Source organism: Mauremys mutica, chromosome 1, assembly GCF_020497125.1.
Source record: "Mauremys mutica isolate MM-2020 ecotype Southern chromosome 1, ASM2049712v1, whole genome shotgun sequence".
Lineage (NCBI taxonomy): Eukaryota > Metazoa > Chordata > Testudines > Geoemydidae > Mauremys > Mauremys mutica.
In genome coordinates this window covers 199757091-199783308 of record NC_059072.1, presented here as the reverse complement: position 1 = coordinate 199783308, position 26218 = coordinate 199757091, and the positions used below count along the sequence as shown (strand labels likewise).

At 40.8% G+C, this 26218-nt stretch overlaps 3 protein-coding genes across 10 annotated transcripts in view; 2 read left to right on the top strand and 1 right to left on the bottom strand.

Moving 5' to 3' along the window:
• The window catches only part of CRYZL1 (crystallin zeta like 1), a 38971-nt gene extending 33598 nt beyond the window's left edge, over window positions 1-5373 (top strand). For both annotated transcript variants that reach the window (XM_045002382.1, XM_045002381.1), the window contains 2 exons: window positions 1422-1467; window positions 2374-5373. In XM_045002382.1, the coding sequence (XP_044858317.1) occupies window positions 1422-1467; window positions 2374-2473 (146 nt within the window). In that variant the 3' untranslated portion in view covers window positions 2474-5373. The remainder of the gene's footprint in view (window positions 1-1421; window positions 1468-2373) is intronic.
• Window positions 5374-6526: 1153 nt separating this feature from the next.
• DONSON (DNA replication fork stabilization factor DONSON) lies at window positions 6527-20504 on the top strand. Of its 2 annotated transcripts, none has more exons than XM_045002379.1 (10): window positions 6527-6921; window positions 9129-9209; window positions 11412-11615; window positions 12053-12231; window positions 15843-16021; window positions 16125-16245; window positions 17054-17149; window positions 18372-18621; window positions 19384-19590; window positions 19969-20504. In XM_045002379.1, the coding sequence occupies exons 1-10, from the start codon at window positions 6658-6660 to the stop codon at window positions 20104-20106; spliced, it is 1719 nt and encodes a 572-aa protein (XP_044858314.1). In that variant the 5' UTR covers window positions 6527-6657; the 3' UTR covers window positions 20107-20504. The 2 variants fall into 2 exon arrangements, with proteins under 2 accessions (XP_044858314.1, XP_044858315.1); XM_045002380.1 differs by having other exon boundaries at window positions 6530-6921; window positions 18423-18621; window positions 19969-20502.
• Window positions 20505-23823: 3319 nt separating this feature from the next.
• The window catches only part of SON (SON DNA and RNA binding protein), a 59572-nt gene continuing 57177 nt past the window's right edge, over window positions 23824-26218 (bottom strand). For all 6 annotated transcript variants that reach the window (XM_045002364.1, XM_045002363.1, XM_045002367.1 and 3 more), the window contains one exon: window positions 23824-24871. In XM_045002364.1, the coding sequence (XP_044858299.1) occupies window positions 24713-24871 (159 nt within the window). In that variant the 3' untranslated portion in view covers window positions 23824-24712. The remainder of the gene's footprint in view (window positions 24872-26218) is intronic.

Below are 26218 nucleotides of genomic sequence, written 5' to 3'. Positions count from 1 at the left end.
ATAGTTTAACCAAAGTTAAGCACTCCAGAGGGCTTGTCTATGTGAACATTGTGTGGGTGGGGAAACAAGTAATCATGAATATCCTTTTTAAAAAGTTATTTGCTGACATTCCACTTCAGTGCAGCTCTGTTAATTTTCCTGATTTAAACATGACTAATAATTCTGAGAAATACATTTTGTGTTCTTAGCTCTTAAACTAACTAAACAAACAGGATTTATTTTGTAAGCTCTTATGTTGTCCTATAATCAAGGAGCATACTTTATTTACCACAAGTTGTTCAAACAGAATAACAGCATTACCTTGAATTGTTATATCGAAACATTGAACATATGTATGTGATCTGTGCACTGTGAACATAGTAGGAAAAAAACATCAGAAGAGATCCCATGGAGATCAGGTTGAAATGGCTTACATTTTGAATACTAAATTGATTACTCTTAAAATTGAATGAATCCATGTTACATTTTCTGGTGACTGACAAATGAAGACTACCACTATGACTATGCTAGCACTTTTGCCAGTAAAACTTTTGTCAATCAGGAGTATGGAAAAAACAACATCCCCGACTGACATAAGTTTCACTGACAAATGCACTGGTGTGGACAACGCTATGTCGGCGAGAGACACTCTCCCACTGACATAGCTGCCGCTACTCATTGGGGATGATTTAATTATGCCAGCAAGAGAGCTCTCTCCTGTCGGCATAGAGCGGCTACATGGGAACATAGCTGAAGCTGTGCCACTGTAAGGTCTGTAAAGTAGACATAGTCTTAGTAAAACCCTCTTTTTCCCATTGATATGAGTGTTGCTGATTAGTTCAAATAAAATAGATTTCTTGAAAATGCACAGCATTTATACACTGTATAAACTCCTTGAGAGTTTAGTAAATCCGTATGTTCTGCTTCACATGTTCTTCTGCTCCCAGGCTTGTCTTAATTTTTACCTCAGACAACTAGCTATCCATCATTCATATAGATTACTCATACCAAAATCTATCATACTTATTCTCCAAAGAGTGGGAACCACCATGCTCTGTTTAATGACGGACATTGTAACTAGTGCTGTAGCGCCATACAGATCATGTAAAACTTGACAGTTTTTTATTTTTAAAATTGTTATGATACAGCACTAGAACTCCTAGGTACTGTGGCAGATCAACTGATGATGTCTTTGTTAGAGGATACATTCGTCTACCTGCCTTGTTTGTTTTGTTTTAGGAAGCATAGTTTTTGACACATAATCAAACATGGACCTCAGATTAACTTTATTTTCAGTCTTTAAATCATCTCATCTAAGCTCTGACCCTGGGAGCTCTGCACAGATACATGGATCTGCCCAGAGCAAATCTGATTGCAGAACTGTGGACTTAAAGATCAGTCCCTTGTGTGTGTATTGTTACCTTAACAGCCCTCTCAGATACGTATCTTAGAAGATGTAATGGAGAAGTTATCCAATAGTGTTTTCAGGTAAGACAGAAGTACTATAGTGAAAACAGTCTCTCTGATTAATACTGAGTTTTTAACGTGAGAAATAACTATTCTTCAGAAGCAGCAAAGAATCCTGTGGCACCTTATAGACTAACAGACGTTTTGCAGCATGAGCTTTCGTGGGTGAATACCCACTTCTTGCATCCGAAGAAGTGGGTATTCACCCACGAAAGCTCATGCTGAAAAACGTCTGTTAGTCTATAAGGTGCCACAGGATTCTTTGCTGCTTTTACAGAACCAGACTAACACGGCTACCCCTCTGATACTATTCTTCAGAAAACTCTTGCCACCTATACTGTCAACTCAAAGTGAGAAAAATTCTACTGAATCATTTATATGAAACTATTTATGTTCTATTTGTGTGACTAGCCTGCAGCATTACCACATGGAAGACTTGGGTCCAATTTCTGGTTTTTCTCTCCTTGGATCAGCACTGCTTGGAAATCCAACAGAGGCAGCACATTCTTTCCTTGCGGGGAGAGAATACCTTGTGGTGCTCAACAGTACCTGACTGAAGAGTGTTGCTGGCTCTAAATGTAGATCTTTCTAGGCTTCCTCTGTCAGAAGAATGATGGAGTCAATAAAATTTGAGGCTGCCATAAGTGGGAAAAGGGAGATGCCTCACTGCTTACACAGAGAATGGGAAGAGTAGCCCTACCCCTGCCAAAAAAAAATTCAGGATATCTTGAATTAAACTTCTGTTTCCTGTTTGCTTTATGGCTCTGCAGTTCTTCTAGGGACCCTAGCAGAGCTATAACATTTTCATTTTGTTTAAGGAGTAAAGCTGACATTGTAAAATGTAAAGTCTACAGCAATAGTCTTGGAATGTTTCTTATTGGTCTGAGCATGCACACCAGACAGTTCTGACAGATTGCTCCCTTTTAGGCCTCAGTTGGATGAACCAGTCCCATTGTATGAAGCCAAAGTTTCTATGGAAATAGTTCAGAAGAATCAAGCAAGAAAAAGACAAGTCATCCAATTCTGAAGCACAATTTCCTTGTTTCTAAGACTGGGAGTCAGAGATATGTAATATATTTGAGAAGTAAATTGGTGTGCAACTTCAAATAGTTCTGTAACTAGGGTCTGAAGATAGTGTCTGGGCTGTGAATGTTTTGGTACTGAGACTTTTCGTTTCCCTGTATCAAATCTAATAGAATGATTCCATCAACAACTTTAAAGAGATACCATTAACTTAAAAATCACATCTGTCTGATTTTTCCCTCCTATTACTGTTATATGTAACAATCTAAGATTATTTTGGGATTAGAAAAAAAATATTTTTTCTGATTGTTCAGTTTTATTTTTTGCATTTGACAGCATCTAAATAGTCTGCTTCAGTCTTTAACATACTCTTTTTAAACAGGGAAGAGAAAAATATTTAAAAAATAGGAAAATGTAGTAGTAAAACTAGCAAAATTGGCAGAGGGATTCTAGGGGTAGGCACAACTTATTTGTAACAAGGTTGGGGTTTCGTAGGGTTTTTTTTCAAACTGATTTGTTTTCAAGTTTATCGTGTCCCTTTAAGATTTGAATTACTGTTCTACAACCATTTCATAACATCCCACTTTTATATAGCTATAAAATTAAGGTAGACAAATGTGAATGAAAGATTACACAGATATGAGGTCAGTCTTCCGCTTTAGTGTTCAATTCGTGTTAATGTTCAATGCACTTTATTGCACATAGACTTTGTTCCTTTTTATATTGCTAAATAGTAGGAAATGTAAATTGAATTTCCATCTCTGACATCATTCCTAAAACACCTTCTGTGTTCTTTCATTTACACCCTTTCACTTTTGCTCTTTAAGATTAACTAGTCATATACTAATGTTCATGAGATCAGCTTGTCCAACACCATTCTCCTTTCTACCATCACACACACCAGCATCCATCCTGTTACTGCTTGAGATCTGAAGCACGTTAATAGAGCAGTTGGGTACAATCTAAATATCACTGTCAGAGGGGATGGTTCAAACTGTGAGCACTTGCACTTTGAAATCTAGGTATTACATTGTTAGATTTAATCCTGAGTAACAGTATGCAGTGTCGTTGTAGCTGTGTTCATCCCAGGATATTAGAGAAACAGGGTGGGTGAGGTAATATCTTTTATTGGGCCAACTGCTGTTGGTGAAAGAAAGAAACTTTTGAGTTTACATAGAACTATTCTTCAAATCTGAGAATTTTTTTTGTTTTTTTTCCCCCCGGACCGGAGGAAGAGCTCTGTGTAAATTCAAAAGCTTCTCTCTCTCACCAACAGAATTTGGTCCAATAAAAGTTATTACCTTACCCACCTTTTCTCTCTATTGTACTGTAACAGTATGTCAATTTGCCTTGGTGTGCTGTTTTTCTAGTCACTGGGATTATCGCATGTCCTCAGTAAATCACATAATTCAGGTTATAAGTATGAAAAAAATCTCATTTTTCTGTTTGTGATACAATGTAAGCTTGAGAATAGGTGCTGTTTCATACAGAACATACACATATAAAATTACATTAAGGCATTTATCTCTCATTTAAAATCAGTCTTGAACCCATGATATATCCAGCAGTGTATTATATTTATTTATTCTCCTGTCACTTTCATGTCAGTTTCAATGTCTACAAAATAAAAGGAGAGAGAATAGAGGGAATGGAAATAAAAATGAAATGACAAAGATGGAATCGGTTTAACAAAACTAGAAAAGTAACAATAAAACAACAAAAAGAAGTGAGAGACTTCTAGGTCCTAGAACTATCAGTCTGTTTTTTTGGGGTTTTTTTTTTTAACCGTACTCTGTACATTTTGACGGTTGGTCTCATGAATGGAGGGGGGGGGGACATTTTGCAAATTGTTTTGGTAAATTTGAATGGACTAGGTCCATTGCATGACAGCATAGTCTCCTTCTTGACATTTCCTCTACAGCCTCACACATTGTAGGAGTGGCATGCCAACACGTATGTCCTTGGAAACTTAAAGCAGTAAGTGATGGTGAGGGGTCATATGCATGTCCCTCAAACCCTATGTACAATAGACTGATATAAATGCCCCACCCCTTTTAACTATCCCTTAGTTTCTCTCTCCATCAATGTAAATTAATTTATTCTCTTTCTTTATGGAGTGGTAGCTTAGATACACTTGTATAGAGCTTAAAATTAGTCTAAAGCTATTAGTGTAGACTTATGCCAAGTTTTTCAAAAATAGGAGCCTAAAGCTAGGCTCCTAAATCCATATTTAAGCATCTGAATAAAGAGACCTGATTCTCAAAAGTGTTGCACACCCAGCAGCTCCTGTTGTCCTCCCTAGAAAGTCTCTTACACTAAAGAAGCTCCTAAAGGGATTTTTCAGCCTCATCTAGTCTACTAAGTCAGAGGTGCTGCCAGATGTGGATTTGGACACTTTCTTGGAGAAAGACCCGGTTAGGCTACTAAGCTGCTATTTCTACCACAGCTCCTGATGAGGCTGGGTTGACTGCTTTCTCCTCTCTTCTGAGTGCAGCAGAGCCTTCTAAGACCTGGTAGGCAGAATGGCATCTGCTTTGGATATTCATCTAGCAGCTTTGGTCAGCAGGACACACTTGCTTTAGTCTGTCCAAAGAAGTGTTGAATTCACCTGTCTCTGTGGCCTCAGTCTCTGGATGGCTGTAGGTTTTTTGAACCGGTGATAAAACTGTCTGCATTGGGTCTACACTAGCTCACTCCACAACAGTGCAGTGGCACCAGTGCTAAACTAATGCCAGGAAAATCACTTGTGTAGACAAGGCCCAGATGTGAAAGACTCCTCCCTGTTCTATCCCTTTAGATAACAGTTCTGCTTCTTTTGGCATATATCATTCTAGTAAACATGTAAGGCTACTGTGTAAATAGCCTGTAATTAATGGCTTTGATATATCTTCAAATAAATCTTTTTTTCCTCTGTATTACTCTTATATACATATTTTTCGTTGGGCAAGAGTGAGCTGTCTTCCTAATATATTTAAAGAGATCATAATTAATATTAGGGTGGGTTGGACTCTTCACTGGAATGGAAAAAAAATGGTGCAGTTTGGAAATATAGTCTAAAGTCAGATAGAGGACTGAAGGAGTGTAATAGGAGCAAATGAAAATAGCTTGTGTTGGTGAAAAGCAGCACCCAGATTCTCCTTTTGAGTACCATTACATATATAACAAGAAAAAGGAGTAGTAAACAGCTGCTACTTAGCCAGTACCTACACAATATCTGTGGTTGAATAATATAAGAACACAAGTGTATAGCCTCCAATTTTAATATCTGGTAGACCATTTCCCCCTCAAACTTTGATTACAGCCTGTTTCCTTTGGTGCTTGATATGGGTAGGGGACCTTCCTTCTTTCAAAAGCTGAATTAGGCTCACATTCTGCACATCTTGTTTGAAGCACTTGGAATTTTCTAGACTCCCATTATCAGATAAATACAGCTGCTGCCCATGCCATGCCAACCATTTTATTTACATAGCAGATAAATGTAGTATTGTTGCAAAACAGCATCTTGGTACTTTTAGTTTTTTTCCCCTCCTAGTTTTGACATCAGTCCCTGTAAGTCAAAAGCCTAAATGTATAGACATTGATTCCAGTTTGATATTGCAAATTATTTTTTCCTCAAAAACATTCTATTTATAGTTTAAATTACCTCTGAATACTTTTTGCAATAAAAGGGGAGTTCTCGCTCCCCCGTCAGGACATGATTGGTGTGAGCTATAGGAGTGTGGATACAGTGAGTTGTGTAGGAGTGCGGGTTTGGCATAAGGTACGTGTGTGTACTGTATGTACACTGTGCAGATGGTCTAGTAGGGGTGTGTCAGAGAAGTGAGGTGCACACATGATGTGAGTATACAATGCACGCAGATGGCCTGGGTATATGCCAGATTCAAACTGGGGGTATACTGTACACCTTACCCCCAGCCAGGGTTTAACTCGTTTAGAAAAGCAAGTCTCTAAAGCGCCTGGATGCAAGGAAAACTTTCAAACGTGAACCAAACGTTACTAATGCGCTGGTGCCGCCCGCGTTAGAAGGCAGCGCTGGGGAAAGCGAGGGTCGCTGCCCACGTCAGCAGCGCGGGTCCGGGGCGGGCTCGAAGGCGCCGGTCCGCCCCGGGGCGGGGCTCGCCGCTTTGCGCGCCAGAATTCGGAGAGCGGAGCCCGGGTCCCGTCGCCAGCGCCCGGCCCGGCCCCGCCATGTGCGCCGCGGTGCCCGGCTACTCGCCCGGCTTCAAGAGGCCGCCGGAGACGCTGCGCCTGAAGCGGAAAAGGGCCCGGAGGAGCGAGGCCGCCCCCCCGCCTTGCCCCCGGGCGGACCCGGCCTCCGCCCCGCGCCCTTTCCCCAGACCAGGGCGGCGCAATCCCTTCTCCAGCCTGGACAACGCGCCGCGCCCCGGCCCCGAGCTGCAGGAGCAGCGGCCCCCGCCGGGGAGCCAGGCCCCCAGACACCCGCTGTGGCAGGTACCGACCCGGACCCAGGGGCTTGGCTGGATGGGGTCGGGTTCGCTCCCCAGGCCCCGCGAGCAGAGGGAGGAGCGCTAATAGGGGCGGGGTGGGACTCAGGAGACCGGGTTGTGTTCCTGGCACCGGCACTGGTGAGCAGTAGGGTGGCCAGGCTGACCTTTGCAACGCCCCTTGGGTAGGTCTTCAGTGCAGGGGACTCGGGCTCCCCGGGCTGTAGGATGGCGGTGTAGACGCTGGAGCTGGAGCCCAGGCTCTGAAACCTGGTCGGGGGAGGGTGTCCCAGAGCCTAGGTTCCAGCCCAAGCCCGAAACATCCACACTGCAATTTTGTAGCCTATTAATCTGAGTTCTGCCAGCCTGAGTTAGCTGACACAGGGCAGGTGTGGCTGTGCCATTGGTCTCTTATGGCAGTGTAGACCTACTGTTTGAGATCTGCTGATGATGAGAGCTAGGAATTATCGATAGCGCTACTGTTGATTGAAATGCCTTTATTTTTGTAAAAATGATGGGAGGGTTTGGGGTGGGTGGAGTGGGGTTAGAATCAGTATTGGCAATTTCTCAGGAAAAACTAGTTTAGGTCAGGGTGCTGGTAAATACTGGCCTAAATTCAATTTAAACCAGGAAACTGGGGGAAAGAATTGCATCAGTGTCCAGCCAGTTTGGCATAGAATTAATCTCTTCAAACTTTGGGTACATCCCTTGGTAACCGAGGAACAGGCTCCGAAAGCTGCTACGGAATGCTGGATGGCTAAATGGACCTGGACTGAAAACTCTGCATTCTTCTGATTGCTTAATGCTTCTAGCCTACAACTCTGCATTATTGCCATTTTCATACAATCAAATGGTTTTTTTTATTTTTGTTGATATAATATTGAAAACTGAAATATGAGTGGACAGGCACAACTTCCTTGAGAAAGTACCAAACCAGAGTGTATACAGACATTCTGATGTTCAGTATTATAATTACATATATTAAGCCTACTGCAGTTTTACTTTTTATTTATACAACCCTAAATTAATATACTGACTTATGTAATCACAATTTGAATATGTAACTAAAACTAAATATAAGGAAGTATGCATTAGTGAAACAGTTTTTAAAATAGAAAATGCCTTAAACTGGGACAAACAAGTTTTTCCTGGAGCAGTAAATACCGTGATTTTTACCTAGTAAAATCCACCTCCGGTAAATAGCATCCCATCCCTGGTTGGAATTTTTTTCCCTTTCTCTGAAGGGGAAAAAAGTGATTCGGGTAGTGGTTGGGACCTAAAAGACACCTTTGCTTTTGTCCTTTTTTTTTTTAAATTATTATTACTATTATTAAAAAGTTCAGTCACAGCCACTTGGTTTGCCCCCCCCCCCACCAACTCCCCTCCCGCCCCCGCCAAAAAAAAAGGGCAGCAAACTCTTGGGCAAAAAGTTATCAACCAGTTTAAATACATGCTCAGAGAGCACTGCATACCCCTCACCTATGAAATCCCAGAAGGGGAGAGAAATATATTCTCCTACTGGAATTAACACCCTGTCCTAGTGTCATGTGGCTATCTTTCAGACTATTTAGAGTCTGTAAATCTAGCCCTCCCTGCCCTGCTGTTATGAGTAGTGGTTGGAGAAGTGTCTATTGGGGGGTAATGCTGTTTTGTGAACTACTTACAAGGCTTTTTAAAACTTTCAGTCATATGTAGAATTAAAGCCACTTTTCTACAATTTAAGAAAAGCTTTTTGGTAGGGAGAAGCAGGTTCCACTGGTTTATCTGTTAAGGTTGTGGGGAGGGGTGTTGCACAAAAGTATTGTACCTGTGTATAAAACAATTAAAGGAACAACAGGAAAATTTGCTTGTTGCTCTCATTTAGTGTGCTCCATGCTATACTAGCACAAAGGAGGATGTGTGTGTTCAGTAGTGCAATTTTTATAATTCTCAAGCTATTTAGCTGAAGAGAGAGACTCTAAAGCCCAAACTTTCCAAAACATTTGGAGTTCAATCTAAGAAAATCACTAAACTTACAAATGTATTTACATCTGCAAAATGCCTTTTAATTGTTGCCACCAGATGGTGAAATATTCTAATATGTGCTATTGATAATGGTCAGTTTTAAATATCTCATTAAATTACACTTAAAGATCAGCCTTAAAACAAAATTGTCAATTTAATTCTCAACTTTGCTTAACTGAATCTAAAGTTAATAACTCTTTCTTTCTTTAGTTTTTAGATCCTCCGCAAGAAAATAAATCCACCTGGAAAGAAGAGTGTTCTGAAAGAGCAGATTTTGCCACATTAACCAATGTAGGAAGCCATAAATATTGGTTTTGGGGTGTTTAACATTTCACCATGCACAAAAAGCTTAAAAAGCGACAAAGAGTTCTGTGGCACTTTATAGACTAACAGATGTATTGGCGCATAAGCTTTTGTGGGTGAATACCCATTTCATCAGATGCATGTAGTGGCCCACTACATGCATCTGATGAAAGTGGGTATTCACCCACAGAAGCTTATGCTGCAATACATCTGTTAGTCTATAAAGTGCCACGGGACTCTTTGTCGCTTTTTACAGATCCAGACTAATATAGCTACCGATCTGATACTCAAAAGCTTAAATTTTGTCTTTTTTTGTAGCTATGTGTTCAGTGTCATCTAGATTTTAGCAGAATGTTACAATTGTAGGACTTTTTCTTAGAATGCCTTGAAGTTCAATATTAAGTTGACACCACCTTAAATTTCATATTTTGTCTGAAATCTTTACTACTTGATACACGTAAATTTACTGTAACAGAAAGAGATTAGAAAAATTCTTTCAATTTGTTTATTTTGTGCCTCTCACAGGAACTTCTATAACAGTTTTCTTGTCTGCTTGTATAGTCATTCACTTCCCCATTTGTCCCTATAGATCTTTCAGTGCTGTAACAGAAAAGAGAGAAACTCCTTTAAAAAAAAAAAAATTAAAACTACAAACATTGATAACGGACTTTAGTCTGAAACTAACTTTTTGAAGCTGACTAGATTTCAAATTGTATGCAGTGTTGTAGCTGTGTTGGTACCAAGATATTAGTGAGACAAGGTAAATGAGGTAATACCTTTTATTGGACCAACTTCTGTTGGTAGGAAAGACGAGCTTTTGAGCTTACACAGCTCTTTCAGAACAAGAAGAGCTCTGTGTAGCTCGAAAGCTTCTCTCTCTCACCAACAGAAGTTGGTCCAATAAAAGATAATACCTCACCCACCTTTTCTCTACTAGATTTTGACAGTCAACTTGAAATCTAATTTCAGCCAACTTGTATCAGGGGTTAGGAGGAAACTTTCTCTAAGGGGACAGTTATCCCTTACTGCCTAAAGGATTTAATGCACCTCCTGTGAAGCATTTGGTACTGTCCAGTCACCAACAATGGTGACTGGCTTAGATGGACCACTGGTCTGATCTGGCATGGAATTCATATCATCTTAAACTTGTACATAATTTAAAAAAAAATACATAGACAAGTCTCTTCAGATGTCAGTGAAAACAACTTTTTATTTGGATGAAAACCTTCTCCTGCAGTTTGTAACCCAAACACTGCAGTATTGTGTGAGTATGTATATCTGAGCTGGAAAGTGATTGTGACTCAAAACAGTGATTTTGGCTAGTCTATTTTAATTGATATAAACTGAAATACAAAATACATTTTTCTAAAATTATCATAAATGTTAACAGTTTAAAGTATTTGTAAATAAGGAACAACTTAAATTTGGCATGTGTGTTCCTCTGCAATGACTAAGTACTGGGCACTGTTGTATTTTCTGTCATAGCAATCAATGGGTAAGGAATGCTTCTGTCCAGTGCAATAAAGGTAAAAGTTTTGGGGTTTGTTTTTTTTTTTTTGCAAGGACTTCCATGCTTTCTTTGCATGGGCTCCTATCGGTGGTCCATCAATTCCTGTATCTTGTATGCTTGCCAGTATCAGGTGCTTTAAATGAAAGTGCAAGAAGCCCCCATAGTGGCCAATTATGAAATAACTTTTTCCCTGAGGAAAAAACTTCCCCTAACCCAGTGGTCCCCAACCTTTTCGTCTGGCAAGCGCCAGATGAAGGACCACTGCGGCGATGGAGCACCTGCCGAATTTCAGCAGCATTTTGGCGGTGACGCCTCTTGATGACATCACTTGCTGTCAACAAGTGACGTCATCGAGAGGCGTCACTCCCGAATTTTGGCGGCGACGCCTCTCGATGACGTCGCTTGTCGATGGCAAGCGGCGTCATCGGGAGGCGTCCCCGCCGAAATGCCGCTGAAATTCGGCGGCATTTCGGCGAGTGCTCTCCCGGGGGCCAGGACGTGGGCACATTAAAATGGCGCCCGCGGGCGTCACGTTGGGGACCACTGCCCTAACCCTTGTCAGTGGTTGACTTATGTCTTGAAGCATGATTGTCTATGCTTTCCGAAAACACTGGCTAATAGCTTTTAGATGAAAAATATTTTTCTTGTATTTTGACTTTATATTATTTCTATTTTGTAAGGATCTTCATTTACCTGTTTCCATGCCTGATGTTTCCTCCTCACCAAGCACAGAATTTCCTGCAGACTGGAGTATTAAAACTCGACTTCTATTCACGTCTTCCCAACCTTTTACTTGGGCAGAGCATTTAAAGGCACAAGAAGAGGCTCAAGGATTTGCCCAGCACTGTAGAGCAACATCAGTCAATTTCCCACAAAGCATACAGGTAGTCATTCTTCTGTAATCATGTTAAATATAATGGATATGCGGGGCGTGGAGGATCTGTTGTTGGGTTTTGTGGTTTTTTTGTTTTGTTTTTAAGTTCTTGTGTACACTGGGAATAGTCCTTATTGAGCAACTGGTGTAACTGCACCAGTGCTGACCACTTACTGCAGAAAAAGGAAAGTCAGGGTTTGCAACAACTGTGAGGTTGTTAAATTAAGGTTTAGACCTTGAACTGGGTGTACAACAGTGCAAACAGTACTGGTGCAGTTCTCTAGTTGCTGCCTACCACTTGCTGAATTGGGGCTATTCACTAGAGTAGACAAAGCCTTAGGTTTATATGTAAAATAAATACTTGAAGTGCCAGAAAGGGAGACTGGTAACATCTTTCTTCTCAGAGAGCTGGACAATCTTTAAACAAACACTGTGTTTGGAATCTAGGAACCAAAGCTGTCCACGGAACTCCGCTGTGCATTCCAGCAAAGTCTTATTTATTGGCTTCACCCTTCACTGCCATGGCTACCGCTATTCCCTCGTATTGGAGCAGATAGGAAAATAGCTGGAAAGACTAGTCTTTGGTCACATGATGAAACACTGCAACAGGTTCTAATGAGTGAGTGGTAAGTTGAACTGAAGAACTTCTGGATTTGGTAAACCCAAATAAATTACTGTATTTGTTTTCATTCCTGTGGAAAACACTTTCTTTCACCAAGAACATTTATCATTTTGAGGGTCTCTGTATTCCTACTTGTGAGTATGTGGCATGCCTTCTGTTGAGCTGCAGAACTGTCTCAAAGCAGTGTCCATTAGGGGTGCACAAGAGATCTCACGTGATGGTGACATCATCACCCTACTCTGTATAAGGGATTGTGCGTGCATCCCCCAAATGCCTCAGTTTCTTTGTCACCACCAGAGAAAGCAACAGATCTTGCTTTTGTCCTCAGACTACATCTTCCTTTAGACTAACTTACAAGAAAATAACAAGATGGTGTATAGTAGTCATGTCTGGTGTCTTCTACAGCTGAACAAAGATTTACTTGATGACCCACTGCGGTTTCCCACAACTTCACTCCCCATGCTGGAATGGGGAAACATTTAGGTCTCCAGATTCATTTGGCTTCTCAATGTCTACAGCCTGATACTCTGGCCCTGTTGGAGGTACCTAGACCAGTCTCCTTGCTGAGGCTCTCTGACACAAGACTCACTTTGCCAGTCTAGCCTCTCTGCTGCCTTCTATCGTGGGCCCAAGATGGAATCTCCTCTGCCTCGTTCTAGGAGCAAATGCTTTATCCAGCGCTGCTGGGAAATCAAAAGCAGCACCCAAGACCAAACTGGCACTGCCTCTGAAAGCATCAATAGCCTTAGCGATGACACACGAACTGACCACCTCACAGCCTACTCCTCATTTAGCACTGCTGCCGTTGACTCCAAATCTCTCCTCCACTGCAGACACCTGTCTGTGCAGGTGCCTGTTGGGAAAAGACAATAGAAGAGGAAGCTTATCTCACAGAAGGAGCAGAAATAGAAGAAAGGGACAGGGGCATCCCTCTTCTTTCATACTTTCCAACCCACAAGGGCCTTGGAGATTAACTGCACTATTGTCACCTCTTCTCCACAATTCTCTGGAGCCAGGCATCTCAACGCCCATTAACTTGGACTCTTCTCTGGTTAAGGGCAAACCAATCTTCTCTCTGCCTACAATCTCATTTCCTGAAGGGCACGGTGAATGCATTCCCCCATCACCACTTGTAGGTCCCACAACAGCAGAGGCTCCCTAAATCTTGTCTAACAAAGCTAATGGGCCTTTCCCGTGAGCCTCTAGTGTAAGCATCTCGAGCATCTGTAGATACAGTTGCAAGGAGGGTTAGTTAGTTTAGTGCTTTGATCACCAAACCTTTACACTGTGGTCCACAAAGACAAGTGTGCCATTAGGCCCATCTCAGTGTCATGCATAAGGTGATCTCAGGTTGCCACCTATCAATGTTTTCCCTTCCCCGTGTTGTTTGTAACAGACCCCATACCTACCCAAGGAAACTTACCTCCATACCCTTGATGTAGTGAGGGTGCTCTTTTCTTATCTGGAAAAGACCCTGGCCTCTAGAAAATCTCGTAACTTTTTTTTTATCGCATATGTGGGGAGATGTCAAAGAGAACCCATTAGCAAATAGACTCTCACTGATTAAGGAGACAGATAGATACTAGTTAAGAATCCAGTACCTCCTGGTTTAAAGACCTACTCCTTAAGAGCCACCACAGTGTCAGTAACAAGCATTAGGAAGGTTCCCAGGGTGGAGTCACGCATAGGAGCAACTTGGAGTTTGATGCACCTTCACCAGACACTGCTCCTTGGATTTAGCATCGTCCTCCAGTGCCTAGTTTGGGAGAGCAGTGCTACAGTCCTTTTCAGTTAAACTCCTCACTGTCTGCCATCCTGATGGGGCACTCCTTGCTAATCTCCCACAGGGGGAATGTACAAAGACTTTCTAAGAAGAAAGGATACTTACCCGGTACCAATAACTGTTCTGGGTTCGCACTGACAGTCCTCCGACCTTCCTCTTTACCTAGGAATTCTAATTAACAGCAGGCCTCTCTGGTTTGAGGGAAGAAACTGAGGTAGGCGAGGATTGCACTGCCTCGCATAGGGTGATGACCTTCATGTGAGATCTCTCATTGTCCTTCCCAATCCACATAACTTTATCAAAGAGACAAGGTGGGTGAGGTATTATCTTTTATTGGACCAACTTCTGTTGGTGAGAGAGACAAGCTTTGGAGCTTATACAGAGCTCTTCTGCAGGTCTGAGAAACTTACTACACACCTAAGTACAAGGTAGAACAGATTGTTTAGCATACATAGCTAATAGACAAGCCATTTCACCTTGAATGGTTCCTTGAAATGTGTGTCTTTCGCCAACAGAAGTTGGTCCAATAAAAGATATTACCTCACCCACCTTGTCTCTCTCATATCCTGGGATCCACACGGCTACAACAACACTGCATATAACTCTATCAAGGTATCAGAGTAGCAGCCATGTTAGTCTGTATCCGCAAAAAGAACAGGAGTACTTGTGGCACCTTAAAGACTAACAAATTTATTTTAGCATGAGCTTTCGTGAGCTGCAGCTCACTTCTTCGGATGCATAGGATGGAACACACAGACAGGGTATGTATAAATATCACCTTTTCATGTTCTCTGTATGTATAAATATCCCCTGTCTGTGTGTTCCATTCTGTGCATCCGAAGAAGTGAGCTGCAGCTCACGAAAGCTCATGCTAAAATAAATTTGTTAGTCTTTAAGGTGCCACAAGTACTCCTGTTCTTTCTATCAAGGTAGTTTCACAGCTCGTTATCCGGGACACCATATTCTACAAGTGTAAATACAGAGGCAACTCTTGAACAATAGTTACTACAATGGAATCCATATCTTACAAACTAGTGGAGATTGAGGAGGTCTTAAAAGTGAACATCTCAAAATTACCATACGGTACAGTGCATAAGTTGCAGTATGGTGCATTGCTTTCTTGGCCTTCGAACCACTGCAAAGCAACTTCTGATGCATTGAAATGTAAAGAGATATTGACTTGTTCTTCATAGACACCACTTTCATTAGTGATTATTTTTGTGTGTCCCCCCACACACTTGGAAAAATGGTTCATAAAACTGATCATTCGTAAAATGTGTTTGTAAAATTTGAAGGTTACTACAGTAGGACAACCTCTCTTTCTCATGGCTACATAAAGCAGACATGCAAAGCTCTTATAAAATCCTTCTATCATAGTAAAGGGAGCTGAATACTCTCAATAGCCAGTCTTAAGACTCTACAGCTAACTTTTTGTGTTAAATGCCTTTCCAAGCCTAGCTGTTGATTGGAGAGAATTTTGCAAAACTATTAAGTTTCCTTTAATGCTTTGTGGGAATTAATACACTAAGGAGAAAACTTCTCAAAAGAGCTCAACATCTACAATCAGGGCCAGACTTTATCAAAAGAGCTCAGCACAGTGGATAACTCCTGAAAATTTGGCCCTAGATGTTCCAAGACTACCTCTTTCAAACCTGGTAATACTAGGTGCATGTTATCTACAATACCCTAAAACTGAGAAACTTTATGGAGTATTTTATTTAAAACTACTTGAGATCCAGGTGGTTTTAGCAGGTGGCAATAGTTTAAAAAAAAGTCTCTTACAGAAAATGGTCATCTAAAATTTTATAACTTCTCTTTCCTCTAACCTGCAGGTCTGTCAGTTTTACTTCCCTATATAATCTTCTCAAAGCCAAGCTGTGTCCCTATTTCTATGTTTGTACCTACCAATTTACTGTGCTGTTTCGTGCAGCAGGCCTTGCAGGAAGTGATGTTATCACAGCTGTTATTTCCCCCACAACCAGAGGTTTAAGGGAAGCCATGAGAAATGAAGGTAAGACGGAGTTCCTTCCAATAAGATTTGAATAACATACAAAATTCACGTTCTAACACAGTTATGTATGTAAACCATTAATTTGCTTACCTTCCCTACTCAGGCATAGAATTTTCTTTACCTTTGGTAGAAGAAACTAGGAGCAAGACACAGAAAAACTCTGAAACAAACTTGGATACAGAAGTTAACAGTCCTGAAACAGGCAAAAACACTGAAGATGGAGAGTATGTAACAAAACTGTCTGTGTCTAGAATTTAAATGTGCTTGCCACTACCTAGACCAGGGGTGGGCAAACTTTTTGGGGCGAGGGCCACATCTGGGTGAGGAAATTGTATGCAGGGCCGGGGCAGGGCGGGTGGAGTGCGGGATGTGGAGGAAGGGGCTCAGGACAAGGGATTGGGGCAGAGAAGGGGTGCAGAGTGTAAGAGGGGGCTCAGGGAAGGGGGTTGGGGTACAGGAGGGGTGCGGAGTGCAGGATGGGGCTCAGGGCAGGGAGTTGGGGTGTACGGGGTGCAGGGTGCAGCAGGGAGCTCAGGGCAGGTGGTTGGAAAGCACAGGAGTGCAGAAAGGGGCTCAGGGCAGGGAGTTGGGTGCAGGAGGGGTGCGAGGTACAGGCAGAGGGCTTAGGGCAGGAAGTTGGGGGGCGGGGGACAGGAGGGGTTTGAGCTCCAGCCTGGTGCCGCTTACCTAAAGTGGCTCCGGGGTGGCAGTGGCGCACACCAGGGCCAGGGCAGGCTCCCTGCATGCCTGCCCTGTCCCCACGCCACTCCAGGAAGTGCTGCGGCCCCTGGGGGGGGGGGGGGGGCAGAGGGCTCTGCGTGCGCACATGGAGCCCTTTGCCTCCCGGCCCAGGGGCTGCTTCTGAGAGCAGCGCCGGGCCCGCAGCACCACCAGGGGTAATCCCGCGGGCCGGATCCAAAGCCCTGAAGGGCCGGATCCGGCCTGCGGGCCATAGTTTGCCCATCCCTGACCTAGACAATTTAATAGATATTAACATGGAGTATTTTAACCATCTTAATCTGTTTTTCCTAGGGAACAAGGAGTGAGCGACGACGAAAGTTTCTCTTGGCTTGAGGAGATGGGAGTCCAAGACAAGATTAAAAAGCCAGACGCAATTTCTATCAAACTGTATCCTTTTGAGTACCATAATATACTATATCAAAAACATGCATTGGAGTACTTCATTTCGCTGTGAAGATCTGTGGTTTTTGAATCGTAGTCCATCAATAACTGCAATGATGATGATTCTGTAGAATTTTCAGTTAATGATGCACTTTTTACAGTAAGTGTTCATAAAAGCTGTGTCTCCTTCTGTACTTAACAGTGCAGCTTTGCCTTTTTTTAAAGCAGAAAATAGTTACAGGATCACTAAGTGACTACACTTTTTATTGTACCCAATATTAACGTAGATTCTATCAGAATATAAAACGTAAAGAGTGAAAATAGGCCTGTTACTGACCTGGCTTCTGAATAGGCTGAGTAATAGTAACTGCATTCTCTCTTACCTGGGTATGTAAAGTACATTTTCTTTGTATGGAAAAACTGGTTTCTGTCTCAAGCTTATCTGGTTATAAATTTTACTCAAGACGAGGCGGTATAGATTCCATGTGGCATAACAGAATTATACCACCTGTTATACAGCTACATGGTGGGCGCCTGTGATGAAATGATGTAAACAAATCATGTCAGTTCTAGGTTTTCTGTCAACCGGTATTCCTACACATCCATGTCCAAACTATTATGGCATGTCTCTCTGTATTTAATGTGTTTTTGTATTTTGATATAAGAACCAATTCCACCTGTTTCTGCCAAGATAAGGAATAATCAGCAAACTTCACTTGTAAAGCCATACATAGCATGCTAGGTCAAATTTCCGTTGTTCAACTGCCTTCTCAGTAATCTATATATGACCAGTACAGGCCAGTGTGGCGATATCAAAGACACTTCTCCCCTACAGATCATAAGCTGTTTGTCACCTCCCAGAATGGTTCAGTAAGAAGACTTTTATTAGACAAGCTGACAGGTTGGTTAAAGATATTTGTCTACACAAACTTATAATGTACTAGTACAAACCTAAAACTGGGAACAGTACCTTATTTCACACTCCAATTTTCTAGAACCCCAATAAACACAAAACTGTTTTAGTAAAGGCTCTCCCTGAATGGCTGTTAAACTAAACAATTTTCCTTTAATGACTTGTTAATTACAAAACAAACAATCTGGAGAACATTCCTTGCCTCATGGTTTCAATAAAGCTAAAGATTAGGCCTAAGCCATTTACCTTTTCAGAGCAAATGTAAATTAGCATAGACCTCTTTTCAGTGAAGTTTTACTTGACTTTAATTCTTGGTCTGGTGCATTTGGTGCTCTTGTATGTTTCCTTTGACCCATATCGACATAGCCGTAAAGAGAAAAATGAAGTGCAAGTGGATCACAAGCCTGAATCTGTTGCATTAGTGAAAGGAACAAACACATTCATGTTGCTGAACTTCTTGATAAACTGTAAGAGTTTAGTAGCTGCTGCAGGCCCTCAAGCAGGGCTCCCACCAACACTGCTGTCCCCAGTTGCTTTTCGAGGTGCAACAATGCAAACGCTCAAGGTAAAAAGAAAAAGAATGATTTTCTGGTGCTGTCTGCCTTCAGAAAGAAAAGGGAAGGCTTTGTTCCTTCATGTATCTTTGTGGTTACTGCTCCTCCAGAGATATCCTAGTGGTGCCATTGGTGCTGTTTATAATTTGATGTTGAATTAGCAGTTTAATTACAAACCTCTCTGTTGGGGTTTCAGGTTGGTAGCACAGATTTAAAGGATTTGGAGGCTTAGTTGTACATAGTCTCACCTTCAAGACACAGGATTAAAACTATACTCGCCACCTTCCCCCACCCCAGTCACTAAGGTCACTCTTTTCACGTATTCTCTTAAAACTCCTGTTGTACTGAGAATCTGGTTAGATCTCTTGAGCTATGTTGGCTGCTGGAGCTGTCCATGATCTGAAACAGTGCCTTATCAACGGCCCTTAAGAGGCAGAAGAGCCTAAAGAATAGTGCTATTAATTATGAGTATCATGGCCAAATTCCATTATGGCTTATTTACATTCTCTCAAATTACATTCCCCATACAGTTGCACACTCTACCTATCAAACTGTTTAGTGTTCTTGTGTATTAGGGTTTAGTATATCGTATAATAAAAATCACACTGTAGCTCATGCCTTGTAGGGATATTGAATAACTTAATGTCTAATATTCATAAAGCACTCTGAGAACCTTGAATTAAAGCTAATCTTAATGTTGACAAATCTTATTTTTCATTTATTTCACTAATCTTGATGTATCAAACACTAAATATGTAACTTACTGTTTTCAGGCTCGAAGCATCAATGTGAAAACACCAGTTCACTCATGCTATAATGATATATTTAGCTTGGAGATCACAGGTCCTGTCATGCCTCATTGTCTGCATACTTTGACCATGCTGCTCAAATCTGCACAGAGGGGAGCTTTTTCTGCTGTATTATACACCCATGAGCCAACAGCGGTGTTTAACACTAACACAGAGAGAATCTTAAATAAGGTAAGTAGACTGAAAGGGTGTCTTCTATGTTAGGGTTAATACTTTTTATCGCTAGAAACAAGAGACTACTGAATGTGAAAAAAAACTGCTCTTGGCTTAGGATAATGGCTAACACCCACTTGTTGGCCACTTTAGAGTAACCAGTTTACAAGGTTTTATCAGTAGTGAGGAGGCTGGGATTCCTAGTCATAACAGTAGAAAAGCATGTTCATTAAACTGATGGCTTTAACCCCAGTCCCTATCATTTGCTACTCCACCACTAGACTAGGCAGCTCTTCAATATCTACTGCTCATTGGCACAAAAATGGATATAAAATACGATTAGTAGTTTAAAAGCAATGCATCTTACCTACCTCTTGTGAAACTGAATTTCCACAGGAAACTATGTGCAAGGACCTCACTAAGTGTGGATTGCATCTTAAAACGTTGGATCAATTGATTCAACTTCCAACATTAGGAAAGTCTTCTATACGACTCCTAGAAATGAGAGACTATGCTTACACCTGGAAATCCTAAGTATGCTATTTTAATTCATGAAATGAGACTAGTAGTGTTTGGTCAACACTCTACAGATGCTATCGTGTACCAGGAGGGGAGAATTGCCTACTTGCAAAAGCTTTTGGACATAGTAGGTAAGAACTTCTGTTGCACACATCCTCACTCATAAGGCAACTTCCAGTGGAAAAACATATTCTGAATAGTCCAGCAAGAACACTGCCCCTCTCAAAACCTGCAACAGCTGCATTTGTCTTTAATGTTTTTAAATAAAGTTTTTATAAACAAGGTAATCTTGTGTTTTCTCCTGTTTAGAATTAAGAGTGAGGGCCTCTTAAAGGTTAATACATTTTCACCATTTTTAAGGTACAGAACTGTTAGAGGAACCACTTCTAGTTTCTACAGAAGGTGAAGTGGCTCCTATGCTATTGGGCACTGGAGGTCAGTGATTATTACTTGTTTCAGTATAAAGACAATTGGATTCAATAGTGGTTGTCCTCTAGATTAAACCATGATAGCTAAATGAGTTGTAATTGTAAACCTTCACCTTTCATTAAAGTTGACACTTATCCACCTACCAGTGATAACTTAAAGCAGAAACAGAGTGGTATCCCTCCCACATAGAGTTTATTCTTAGCAGTAACTAAATGTAACTGGAAGCATCTAAAGTTCAAAGGAAGCACAGCTGTCATCTAAAAGGAAAGATTTCAATGCTATTGGTAAGATCAGTTGAATAAACTTATGTTCAGTAACTCTGAAACTAGATAGCTTTGTTCTGACATGCTATTTATTACAATACCTGCAACAGAATCTAAATATCAATCTGCTGTTTCATTATGTAGTAGTTGAGCTTTGGCAGAATACAGATTTACCTGTTCACTTGACAGGTAATTTGTAATTTGTCACTTTTAATAGTACATTTTGAGAGGATTCAACAATGAAAAGCACTCTATTAGTGATAACTGAGGCTGACAAGCCACAAGTGACTTTAACCTGTTTCCTGCAGCAGGTGATAGTAAAACACTGATTTAATTATTAACCAATCAGGATGTTTTTACTATATTAACCAGTTATAGTTGATGAAATACTTATTCAGTTTGTTTTCCTCACAGCCAAGTGTCAGGGGGTAGCCATGTTAATCTGTATCCACAAAAACAACAAGGAGTCCGGTGGCACCTTACAGACTAACAGATTTATTTGGGCATAAGCTTTCATAGGTAAAAAACCTCACTTCTTCAGAGGCTTTTTATCCATGAAAGCTTATGCCCAAATAAATCTGTTAGTCTTTAAGGTGCCACCAGACTCCTTGTTGTGTTCACAGCAAAATGACTTTCCCCTCTCATACTGTTTAAACATTAATATATAGTACTATAGTAAATGGAACAATGAATTCACACTATTGAGACTTTTGGGTAATGCTGATTGCTAATTTGGGTTCTAAACCACCTAGGTCCGAGTATGTGCTCTAGGTTTATGTAAATAGTGGCTATTGTCCTCCAATAGACAATCCACATGTCCCAACTTTAGCTGAAAGTAACTAAGAAACTGACACAGATCCTTGGAGAGCTGTAGAATGCTTTTTACTACACAGTATAGATCATGAGTTCTTAAGATCAGTATGTAGAACACTGAAGAAGCTGCCCCATGAAAGTTGGAAAGTCAAGTAGAAGTTACTGTAGCTCTTGGATTTTAGCTTTGTGTAATTGTTACCTCAACCCATCTAGGCTGGTGTGGTCTACCACTACACTCACATCACTAATCTTTAATTCTAATAAAGTGTTCTCCTTTACTTACTATGCTACTTAGATGAGAAAATTTGATGGTAAAATGAGTTAAACAAATGGGATGCATTTCAGGCACAGGTCTCTATGTGACTTTCAACAAATTAAACTATTGTAGTTGTTTTAAAGTTACTTTAAAAGAGGTGACGCTTTTTGCCATTTTATGCATAAATGCCTGAATGGGTTGTTAAAACAAGCAGAGGTTTTAAACTTTAAAATCAGGAGTGTCAAGTCTTCCCTGGGTGTAGAGGACTTGCTATCATCAATATTAATTTTCTCCACCTTTTAGGCAGGACTAATCTTGCACAGGTTACCTTAATTCTAGTGTCTACTTTTGCAGTGCTTTCTACTGTAACCTTATTCCTTTAAGTCTTTTGTATGGAACTATTTAACCTAAACCAGCTCTTGTGAAAGGGTTCGCTTTCTGTGTTAGGCAAAAGGGATAGAGTTGTGGCTTGTGAATTTGAATACTCTTATATTGGAGTGTTCCTTTGCACATTATAGTAGAGTACAAGTTTTCATTGAACCATTTCTAGCCCTGCTTGGTGTGAAGATCATCTTGGAACCAACTGATGCTCATCGTCCTGAACTAGGGCATGATTTTTCACAGGTATTGTATATCCACAGCTCTAATTGACTACAGCTGGAACAGTGCTGAGCACTTCTGAAAAAACACTCCCTTATGAGTATCAAGTGGACAACTAGACAAACATGAACATGCATTTAGTGGCCACCTCCCACAATCTTCCAGTCTACTTTCACTACAGACTTAACTTCTGCAGCAAATGAAGCAGGGGTCCAAGAATCAGCTTCATTCACTTAATGAGGTCAGGGGCCTAGTGGGGAAGGAGGAAGCATGATTAGGTACTTAAGTTTACCTGTGCATCTTTAATTCAAGCATTTCCTATTTGAGTGCCTCACTTTGGAACATGAATGGTCTTTGAACACAGGTTTTTTTATTTTTCAACTAGAATTTAAAAAGCAACAACCCTTTGTGCCACTATTTTTAGAGGGCAGTAGAGTACTGGATATATGGCTTCTGGGCTTGGAGTGTGAACTGAGAGCAGGGGACAGAGATGGGACTCTTGCATGCTACTTTTTTATTTTTAAACAGTGCTTTATAGTATTTGTCAATGCACTTTGTACATATGGTTATGGAGGAATAATCCCAATTCACAAATAGCCTAGCGAAGCACAGATTTTATATATTTTTGCGGACAGACAAGTATGGATGGAACTCATCTGCCATATTAGACAGCTAGGTTCTATTCCCAGCTTTGACAAAAGTGACTTTATACTACACCTCTGGCTTTCAGTCACTATCTATAAAATGGGACACTGATAAGTTGTTCAATAAAAAAGGGTGAAAAGGATAAAGAATTGACATTAATCCATGGAAGAAATGGGACTAGAATTCATCTTCTGGCTCCTAATGCAAAGCTCCTTCCCCTCAAGCCAAAGGACAGCTTGATGCATTAAGAGGAGCTCTATTATGTCTCTGTGAATTTGTGGACTTGTGTGCAGTTGACAGGATACAAGCTTTGAGGGGGAAATTTTTTTTTAAAGAAATAACTAAGTATACAAACTACTAGGCATGCGCAAGTGGCCATTTCTAAGATTTATAACTCAGCAAAGTATGACATGAGAACTATTTTCCCCCACTGCAAATTTGCAAACCCACTACTGTCACCAAGTTAGAGCTATTTTTAAAAAGAGAGAAAAACAGACTGCCTATTTTCCCCACCTACTTTCATCATCAAAAACTGCCAAAACTTTGAATCAAACTTAACAAAACCCTCATCCTGTGATGAGTACAAGCACAGAAAACATGAGGCCAAAAATTAGCTTGGTAACTTTATAAACAACTGAAAACATTTCACTATTGCTGCCCCCTTGATACATACTCTCTAAATTACTGCTTTGGCACAGATCTTAATTACTGTTTACTGACCAATGATTTAAGATTATGAACTTGTGCGGCTTTATTGACTGAGCTGGGTACAACAATTGAAGCATCATTTTACCCCCCCATCCAGTTGTAGATTTGTTATAGTTTAAAATTCACATTAACCACAAATTCATACAATCAACATCAGGCAGTGTGTTAATTTGAGATTGGAATAGACAATTTCATATCTCCTTACCAGAACATGCAGGGGAGAGACGCTTTTACACTGCAATTCTCATCAATTTCATCGCTGGACTTTCTTCCCTCCCATTTAAGCGAGGTCATTTGCCTATTCTTTTTAGTTTTAAAAAGTAAGCAATATGGCCAGTTGCAGTACACCATTGACTTAAACCCCAAACAAGACAGAAGTGGTAATGTTAGCATTGTACAACAGTGCCACAATTTACCTACCTCCTTGGAGGGGGTAACATTACTGGCCCAGTATCTGTCCAGCAGTACATACCAGCCTTTTTCTAGACTATGATAAGCTGTGCAGCCTTGTACTGGCTATAGGCAAAAGTACTACAACAGTAGCTTTACCAAGACCAGGGAAAACTGCATTATAGTACAAAAGAGTATGAAAGTGTTAACATTCCATATTGAAGAGAAATTGCATGAGTTTTAAAACAAGGGTTTAGATTACTGATGCCCTCCAGAGTCTGCCTGTTGAATTTAGTCATTTAAGAAATAATTACATCACTAATGTAAACAATATAAACATACCAAAAACTAAGTATGATTTAAATACATTTTTGATGGTACAAAAGAAAATCCTGAAGGTGTCTGTACAGTTTTTACAATGTGGGAATCACCAATGTATTTACAACATGAAACGGAGAAATACCTTTCTTGTGCAGAATAAAATTATCTGAAATAATGTCAATATAAAAAACAATATCTAGCGGTGTGAGGCACTCCTGAAGATGGTGGCATTGGGCATGCTCTCCTTTGGTACAAGTCCCATTGCTTGGAGAGCCGCAGTTGCTGCTGTGGCTTTAGCATGCTTCTTATTAAGGCTGGGAAAGCTAGGCCTGTATTCATGCCCATTGACCATCACCTGTTTAAGAGAAAAAAATGTACAATACAAGAGATTTAACCAGCTGTTTGTTACTAGTACTGGAAAAGTTTGTTTACAAGAGCCAGAAAGTGATATGCAAACTTTCTATTAAAGGTAGGCAAAATCTACCTGCAACATGTATGCATATCCTCACTCAAGTCCCTATTATATTTATGAACTCCTCCGTTGGATTTAAATGCTGAAAGACAAGCAAGCACAAACTATGGGGCTGAGGAAATTAATATTCCTCAAAAACATCAATTCGTGAGCTCTTCACTATTATTCAAAGTACAAAAACACTCATTAAGTTTCCCCCATTCTCTACATTTTTCTCTCATGGTGGCACACTTTGCATCTTGAAATTGTGTCTTCACTTCCCTTTCTGTCTCATTTTAGATATGGGTATAATTCAGATGTAGTAAATTCATATTTATGTTCTAGTAACACCAAGGCCGCACTCAGGGTCAGAGCCTCACTGCAAACACAAAGTAAGAGTTCCTGCCCAAAAGAGCTTATCTAAATATACAAGACATTGATTGACATTTTCCTAATATGTTGTCTAAGGGCCAACTAATACCTTTTATTGGACCGACTTCTATTGGTGAAAGCTCTTCAGGTCTAAAAAAAAAATATGACCTCACCTACCTTCTCTCTCTAATATCCTGGGACTGACATGGCAACAACTACATCGCATGCAAAGATCCAAGTATTTTAAAAAACCCTGCCCCACCTAACTCTCCCCCCGCCCTTTTTGTGCAGAGCATGTTATACCAGGTACACTGTGGCTGCATCTCCAACAGCAAATGGGATTCTACATAGCAAACTTCTGTTGTAATTTAGCACTATTACAGCTCCACCAGTGAAAGCTGTTGCACTCACAGGGCTCTGGTGTTTTTACCATCGTATCAGCCAACGCTACTTGAGCCTACCTTTGAAAAGGACTCAGAAGCTCCCTCACAATACAGAAAGGAACCGCTTGCCTCAAAGGGGATGAGTATTTGATGTCTATTATTATTAATTGTGTTTATTACAGTAGTACCTGAGGAACAACTAAGAATGGGGTGCAATTGTACTAGGCACTGTACAACCAGTGCCTGCTCCAAAGCAAGTCAGGCTGCTAGTTAATGTATTTAATAAAGATCTATTAAATAAGACTAAGGTGGGAACCTAATAGTAGCCGAGCGACTGTCTTTCTCCCTTCAGCCCCTCCAGGCAGTTGTGGGCTGCTGGTTTGCTTTTGCGTCTTGTGACTGAACCCTGGGATTAACAGCAATGCATGCTCAGTGGTGGGCCCACTGTTCTGGAATCTGCTCCTTTGGGACAACAACAGACTCAGTGTTTAGCAAA

Bases quoted from the DNA above. Each gene is read 5' to 3' on its own strand.
- DONSON (XM_045002379.1), top strand. From the start codon at position 6,658: ATGTGCGCCGCGGTGCCCGGCTACTCGCCCGGCTTCAAGAGGCCGCCG. The intron at 16,022-16,124 runs GTAAGACGGAGT...TTCCCTACTCAG, and splicing joins GGAAGCCATGAGAAATGAAG to GCATAGAATTTTCTTTACCT. The intron at 16,246-17,053 runs GTATGTAACAAA...TGTTTTTCCTAG, and splicing joins AAAAACACTGAAGATGGAGA to GGAACAAGGAGTGAGCGACG.